The following is an 8,511-nucleotide window of genomic DNA, read 5'->3' on the forward strand; positions in this document are numbered from 1 at the left end:
GATTTTAAATTTTGTTTTTAAAAACACAAGTGTACTGTTACTACTTCTTACTGCTTACTGGTCTTATGCCAGATCCATATCAGCTGCACGTTGTAGAAATCAAACTAAAGAAGGACGATCACTCTGAAGTATGTGTTGGGGGTGGGGGTGTGGGGGGTGTGGGGGGTGTGGGGTCTGGGGAGGGGCGGGTGGTGTTGGTGGGGGCACTGGTGGATGGTCCAGCTCTGGAGCACACAGCTTTTAAATCACAGTCTTTAAATGAACACTTGCTAATAGATTAAAGCAAGCTCTACTGATCTGACTTTAAAAGGCATTTGTGGAAATTGATGGGAAATAGCAAAGCTGACAGCACAGAGATCAGAACGATTTTAGAAAAAAAACTTTTTCATTACAGTCTGAAACAGAATTTGGCAGTTGTTACAGGGTTTTTAAATTAAAATATCTTTAAACTGATTCCTACAGTAATGTCACTATATTTCTTACCTCCTCGTTCCCATCAGCCCTCAATACATAATAATGAATCTCTGTCCCACTAAAAGGAGAGACACATTCTTTCTAAGCCATATTTCAGTGCCATACACAAAGGTAAACACATAGGCTGCCATGGTTACCCTCTGTTGTCATGTTTCCTTAGCAACCTGCCATGTGGTCCTTTGTTTTGGTCCTGTACTTGTTCTGCCCCCTTTGTTTCGGTTTTCCCCTAAACCTCTGAGTCCTCTGTGTAAACACACAGGTGAATGCACAGGTGTTCTCTGTGTACACACACAGGTGAATGCACAGGTGTTCTCTGTGTAAACACACAGGTAAATGCACAGGTGTTCTCTGTGTACACACACAGGTGAATGCACAGGTGTTCTCTGTGTAAACACACAGGTGAATGCACAGGTGTTCTCTGTGTAAACACACAGGTGAATGCACAGGTGTTCTCTGTGTACACACACAGGTAAATGCACAGGTGTCCTCTGTGTAAACACACAGGTAAATGCACAGGTGTTCTCTGTGTACACACACAGGTAAATGCACAGGTGTCCTCTGTGTAAACACACAGGTAAATGCACAGGTGTCCTCTGTGTACACACACAGGTAAATGCACAGGTGTCCTCTGTGTACACACACACAGGTAAATGCACAGGTGTCCTCTGTGTACACACACACAGGTAAATGCACAGGTGTCCTCTGTGTACACACACACAGATGAATGCACAGGTGTTCTCTGTGTACACACACAGGTGAATGCACAGGTGTCCTCTGTGTACACACGGACGAAGCCTCTGTGAATACTAGAAGGACTCGAGTTACACATCTCCACATCACAGCTCAGTGAGATCAGCGGGACACTGACTAGATGGTGTTTGGTACTCACCCCTGGAAAAGTCTGTCTGTTATGGCCTGCGTGGTTCGGTCAGCACCCAGTTCAATCAGTCCAAGCAAGTCTGAGGTAAACTCTCCGTTGCTAGACACAATGTAAACGATTCCCTGCTCAATTTTAGTGATGTCCTCAGATCTATCAAAAAACAGCCCCCAAAATTCAGTAGACTGCAACTTGGCTGGTAACTCCACGCTGATGGTGTGAGCGATGCTCTGCAGTCTCTCTTCACGTGATTGACGAGCACCTCTGACATTTACTTCTAGCCACTTCAGTAAAAGAAGATCCTCAGAATAGGGGGACATGGGACGTGTAGGTTCAGCTTTATGGAAGGCGAGGAGACCAGTATTAAACAGAGCTTGCATTCAGCTTGTCTCGCCATTTGCTTGTTCATTAGCAATGGCTAGTGCCACATTCGAGTGCTCCTTGCTTGCACCTGTTTTGTCTGCTAGATGTGGATGCGAGCGATAAATATTGCACCACATTTCAGTGCGCTCATCGTTAGCCACGACACAGCTTGGAGACACTATTCTGTCTCCAGAAGTCTTTTCTTCGGCTCTGGCTCCGGTTGGCGTTTCTTTGTAGGTGGCGAGACGCCAAAGAAGCTGCTTAATGACTGTTGTTTGGACATCTCCAACAGTAGTTGACAAGCAACGTGTAACATTATATGAGATAGTGGTGTTGATAACATGGAGGTCAAGTACGCAAAGGTGCGCAGTAACACAAGTGACGCGTTCCATACCAGTTATGAGCATCCCTGGTTATATCAGAGGTTGTAATTTAGGGCCTAACTGCATAGAGTACGACTACAGTCCCAGCATTGAACCAATCAGCACTGCAAGATTCTCAAGTCTCAATAAATCACAGCTGCCCTAACAGAAACAGACACAATCACAAGTGCTGTTAGTCATATGTGTGATTTGGGTGCTGCTAGCATGTGGGCTCTTAATGCTCATAAAGAATGACATCTGAACAGCTGATCTGATAAATCACAAACTTTTCCTGGCAATTTCTGGCATTGGCAGACTCAATAGAGGCAGATCACACACACACACACACACACACACACACACATACACACACACACACAATGCTCTCTCTCTCACACACACACACACACACACACACACACGCCCCCTCTCTCTCGCACACACACACACACACACACACACACACACACACACACACACACACACACACACACACACACACACACACACACACACACACACACACACACACACACAGGCACCCCCCTTCCATTTCCAAATGGATAGAAATAGGGTGTGAATGAAACTATATGGGAGCACATATGGATAGGAGGAGACAGATGATCGACAGAGAGCAAGACCAAGACAGAGAGAAACAGAGGGGGGGGGGGGGGGGGTCACCCAGGCCACAGAAGACAAACAAACAATAAGCCTGGATGATGGAGAACATCTCTGCCTTCTGCGCACCACCACAGATCAGCCTTGTCCATCACCCACAGCTACAGCCTGTTCAAGAGGGGAAGCGCATATCTGCCCAGCATGTCAGTGAGGGCCTGCATCAGACATCAAGTGCGCTCAGTGAGCTGGAGCTCCTGGAGAATCCTGGAGATGTTTGCTTGTTGTGGTTGGACTGCCACGTTCTTCTGAAAGGGGCTGGTTGCAGCACGTGGACAAGAGCTGACAAAGTTATTACAAAGCACTTGATGTCTATCCCTCAGTAGCTGTCCTTATGATTTCTTCCATTTTCTCTCTCTCTCTCTCTCTCTCTCTCTCTCTCTCTCTCTCTCTCTCCAGTGTTTTACCCCATAGGGTATTTAAACGATGTGGGTGGGGCAGGCTCGTGCTGTGGGCGGAGCTGAGCTCAGCTGGGGAGGCGGGGACTATGCTGAGAAAGCGTGAGGGACCAGCAGAAACGCTCAGTTCTGCTCGCCAAACTCGCTGACTTAATGAAACAGGAAGGGAAGGCTCATCAAACACACACACACACACATACACACACACACACACACACACACACACACACAAACACGTGTGCACACACGCGCATGCAGGCAGGCGCACACAGTGAACAGACGAGCAATTCAGGTGGGTATTTTTAGCTGCTCTCTGCTGAGCTGGAGGAGCGTAGAGAGGACAGCAGGTCCATGCTTGGCCTGTTTGAAGAAGATTGTGCCTGGCAGGCTTGAGGATGTTCTCACAGTGGAAGGAGGCTGCAGCAGACTGGGCCAGAGTCGCGACCTCAGACACGGGGCACCCAGCTTCACCCACACCAGTGGAGACAGAACAAGAACAATAGTGGAACTATCAGATTGATAATGTATGCAAAATGATGCCAGTGATTCCCAAGTCTGTCAGAGGAACTCGTTATATAACAGATTATCTAATAATTAGAACAATAAACTGGATTAACTGGATGAAGGAAAATCTCTGATGTTTAATTACACTGAAAATATGATGAACTTTTTGGTGTTACTGAAATGAAGATAGGGTTAGGGTTAGGTTAAACGTGTGGAAGAGAGTCCCCCAAATATAGTCACACTCTCTGAGTTTCCCCAGTGGGTAATGCAGACTATGGTCATTTAAGGTCATTTAAGCTGGTTAAGAGATTGGTGCACTCTGTACAGAGAACACTGGCCTGCAGCTTGTGCACATAAATACACGAGCACACACACACACACAAATACATCCACAAGCCCACATGTGCATATCTACATACACCCACAAACATACATAAACAAGTGTACGCCCACACACACACACACACACACGCATACACACATGCATGCACACATGCATGCACACACTCTCACCCAGCATTCCTTAGCTCACTTTTCAAGGCAATTGATTAGCCAGGTGTCTGCAGTGCAGTCGATGAGTTCAAGCTGCCTTGCGGTGGGATACACACACACCCTCAAACCCACAAACAAATAGGAACAGTCACAAAGGCCCATTTTAATGTCTATGCCCACATGATTTCACTCGCCCTCTCTCTCTCTTTCTCTCTCTCTCTCAAACACACACACACACACACACACACACACACACACATCACCTTTCAACAGCCATGTCTGAAAGTCCCAGCTGTGTGTCTGAGCAGTACATCCACAAATTTATGTCATAACAAAATAAACTGCAGACGCACACACACATCTTTAGGTTTCAGCAAGTATGACTATATGCACAAACTAAAGTGTGCAACATTTGCACACAGAAGAAAAGCAGATGAGAGACAATGAAAATACCCCAGTCCTCCACTAGTCCTCAGATAGACAAATATTCTGTTGCTCCATTCTATATCTCTGTCCCTCTCTCTCCGTCACACATACACACACTCACACAGCTCATCAGCATAGAGACAGCAGAACCCTGATTTAGGCAGGTGGGGTATGAGAGACTGCCCATGTGTGCATGTGCATGCAAGCATGTGTAAGTGTGTGTGTGTGTGTGTGTGTGTGTGTGTGTGTGTGTGTGTGTGTGTGTGTGTGTGTGTGTGTGTGTGTGTGTGTGTGTGAGTGTGTGTGTGTGTGTGTGTGTGTGTGTGAGAGAGAGAGAGAGAGAGATTTCACAGCTGATGGAGCACAAGCTCATGGAGCAATGAGAAAGTGAGAAAGAGGGGGAGAAAGATAGGAAGAGAGATAGGGAGAGAGAAAATGAGAGAGAAGAGTTGGTGGGAAGAGGCAGAACACAGAAAAGAAGAAAAGACAGAGATCGCGGAAGATGCACTGGGCCGGCTAGACAAAGGCATTCTGAGGAAAGAAATCAAGGAAAGATCGATTCAGAGAGAGAGAGAGAGAGAGAGAGAGAGAGAGAGAGAGAGAGAGAGAGTCTGAGAAGGAGGACGCAACGAAAGATGCTGACACCAGACTAACAGCTCTCCATGCCTTCCCCTAACCAGCGCCTACTCTGGAGAAGCAATAACACATCAAACCCAGAGCCAAATGTCACAGCCTTTCCCCATACCTCATCTGTGCCCCCCCCCCCCCCCCCCCCCCCCCGTGATACGCTCCATCTCTAACCCTTCCTCCCCCCCCCCCCCCCCCCCACCCCACCCAACACACTCACACACACTTCCACCAACAAAGCCAACAGCTTCTAGGTAATGAGGCTTATTTTCATGACAGGCACAGGAGCATAGTCTCTGAGGTACCATCAAAGAAAGAGAGAGAGAAAGACAGAGAGAGAGGGAGAGCGAGAGGGAGAGAGAGAGAGAGAGAGAGAGAGAGCACAGTAAGACCCCAGCACCTCACATACCACAGACTCTTGGGAACCAGTTTAGCCACACACACTTCCCCACTGTCATTTAAAAAAACATCCCAATGACCATAAATTCTTCTCAGTTTTGCCTCTGATAAAATGACTCTAGTGGCCAATTTAACACTCGCTTAGACACATCCAAAACTTAAAGCGACCATCTTTCAAACTCTTATTCTCACTAATAAAACTGTTACGTAATAGTATGTTGCTCAAAGAGAATTACTCAAAGAGAATCTCTACTTCAGGCAAAACCACTATTCCAAGGTTACTTCTCACCCTTTCTTTTCATTAACCTTTAAGTACTTTTTATTGCACATGTCACATTAATACATTAAATCTAAGTTATTCCACTTACAATCTATTCCTAAATTTCACTTTGGCGCTCCAATAAAGAACAGAAGATGATTAAACGATCAGCATTTTATGTTAATTCGGTGAAAGGGACTTGGACGAGGCAGGCAGCGTGTTATTCCAGAGGCCTTTCCGGCGATAATGTTAGCCGTAATCGTTTTCAAAGAGCGATTGCCTAAAAGCTCTCAAAACTTCAGCTAGCTGTCGCGTGATAATTTTCACGAGGAAGCTCTAATGGAGGTCTGGTGACAGTATGCCTATGCGCTATATAATGACAGCCATAGCCAGCCTGAAAGAAAAAAAACACACCCTACATGGGGGTTTTCACCACTCTGTCGTCTCCGCTCACAAAGCATCAGCAATCATAATGCAATTTCTAACCACAGAAGAGACAAATATACAGATATAATGACAGGTAGGTAGGTATTCTGGAATGTAGTCTACATTCTCGGAGTCTCTAGGTCTCTGAGAGAGAAAGAGAGAGAGAGAGAGAGAGAGAGAGAGAGAGTCTTGTGATTTTTTCTGAGCCTCTATATTACTCCCGAACACTTCACCCAAGTCTTCATCTTTACTCTTTTGGCGCAGCTCGCCCTGATGCTCAACTAACAGGATGTCTCCGCTTCACCACGCACGCGCCCCCTGCACGCGCCCCCTGCTCCCAGCTTAAGCGCTCTGCTTACGTTCTAAATCTGCGAGTTATTCTGCGGTTATTCGCAGCCTGGCGAACACCAAAAATGAGAACGAGCCAGAATTCTGACCACTTTCGAATTGCACACTGACAGCCGATGCACCGTTAAGGAACACTCACGTCGCGGAATCTGTTCCAGTACTTCTCCTTGTCGTACTGGGACGCGCTGCTGGTCCACTTGTCATTGTCCGGCGGGTTTCCGTTGGTGATGCCGACCGCTGTCTCCTCGCGCTTCCCCTCCGCGCGCAGCAGGATCGCCGCGACAGGGAAGATCAGCCTGTAAAACATTGCCTAAAAGAATGTAAAAAGAGAAGTGAATTCGCACATCTCACGTGGATGTGGGGCAGGTGCACAACGGGCTGCAAAGACACAAAGATGAAGATGCAAATTTTCTAGTTGCTCGTGAAAACACATCTCAATTTCACTTTATCAGTAAATGCTTGCAGTCCCTTTAATAACTACGGGACACTACAGGACTCCCCTAGTTTGTGTTCGATTATAAGGATTATAAATCCTCGCAGAATTTCACTCTAATGTGATTACACTGGTTGAAGGAGAACACGGTAACTGCAAACCGAGGCAGATGGAGCACGAGAACACGATTGTCCGCATCCCATAAACACACAGCCGTTCTCAAGCAAATCTCCGTCACCTTCAACCCCGTCCAGTCTAAATGAGCACGTTAAGTAATCCCTCACCTCGCGCTCCCTTTAATTAACCCAGTTTCCTTGTTTTCAATTTTACATCTCTAAATTCCTTGTTTTAACTCGTTTTACTTACCTAGGATGGCCCTCGTTCGGCCGTTTCGGTGAAAAGTAAACGTAAGTTCTGCGTCGGTGCAGCTTAAAATGCGAACTTCGTCGGTTGGACTGTGTTTCAAGTATCCGACAAAGTGGACTGTGTGTTACCTACGAACTGCGCAGCTACTCTGATCCTAACCGAGAGAAGCGGCGCTGTGCAACGGCACAGTGAGAGGCTCCTCCCACCCGATAACCCCGTCGCTGTGGCCCCGCCTCCCTTCACGCGCTCTCTCGCGCTCTCTCTCTCTCACACACACACACACACACACACTCGCTGACTGATTGATTTAGAACAAAAGGAGTGGCGCGTTCACCCGGGAATAAACGCGGCTCTGGGAGACGAGGTAATATCCACGTGACGACTTTAAGCGTTAAAGCCTGGCGCGGACAAGGAAAAGGAAATCGATGGGCCGACCTAAAAGTAACAGCCACTTATTCCATGGTCGCATTAACGAATTAAAATCGGCTCCTGTTTTCATTTGGACCCAGCCTTGTTTATAGTACAGCCGAAGTGGGAATTATGTGTTCCGTCACCGTTCATTGGCTGCACTGTAACAACCAATGCATGTCGGCATAAAAGTCAGACGAAAACCCTTTTCTGGACAAATTCATGTCCATTAACATTCCTTTACCTCGTTTGGTCGCATAACCTATCTGTAGCCTAGATTACATTAATATTTATCACGATCCCCCGCAAGTGCAGCTTCTGCTTGCGAAAGGGAGCTGTCTTTTCAGCACCACGCTCCGACAGGCCTAGACGCTACCGCGAACGGAAGAACAATTCTAACACATAGAGGCAACACAAATCTGGCCTAGATATGATTGATGTGTCTATTGTATCGTGCACTAGGATAGTTTCTCAATGTTCCAAGAACTGCAATGTCTGTCCGATTAAACCAGGTGGGAAAAGTATACATAGAAACGCATATTTGAACCCGTCAAAATGAACTAATCCTTGCGTCTCTACTCCACAAAGCAAGTCTCGGCCTCGCGGTTTGCGGCCTATGCAGCGTGGTAATACCGGGACGGGGATCATCTTTTTTTAAGCTGTTTGCACCGGAT

The 8,511-nt window shown here is 46.9% G+C and overlaps 1 protein-coding gene across 1 annotated transcript in view; it reads right to left on the minus strand.

Annotated features, from left to right (window-relative positions):
* spock1 (SPARC (osteonectin), cwcv and kazal like domains proteoglycan 1) overlaps positions 1-7,612 on the minus strand; it is a 138,926-nt gene extending 131,314 nt beyond the window's left edge. The window contains exons 1-2 of the mRNA XM_077005851.1: positions 7,430-7,612; positions 6,770-6,940 (exon numbers count right to left, since the gene is read on the minus strand). Of these exons, the coding sequence (XP_076861966.1) occupies positions 6,770-6,937 (168 nt within the window). The 5' untranslated portion in view covers positions 6,938-6,940; positions 7,430-7,612. The remainder of the gene's footprint in view (positions 1-6,769; positions 6,941-7,429) is intronic.
* Between the last annotated feature and the right edge of the window lie 899 nt (positions 7,613-8,511).

The sequence above is a fragment of the Brachyhypopomus gauderio genome, chromosome 5 (assembly GCF_052324685.1).
Source record: "Brachyhypopomus gauderio isolate BG-103 chromosome 5, BGAUD_0.2, whole genome shotgun sequence".
Lineage (NCBI taxonomy): Eukaryota > Metazoa > Chordata > Actinopteri > Gymnotiformes > Hypopomidae > Brachyhypopomus > Brachyhypopomus gauderio.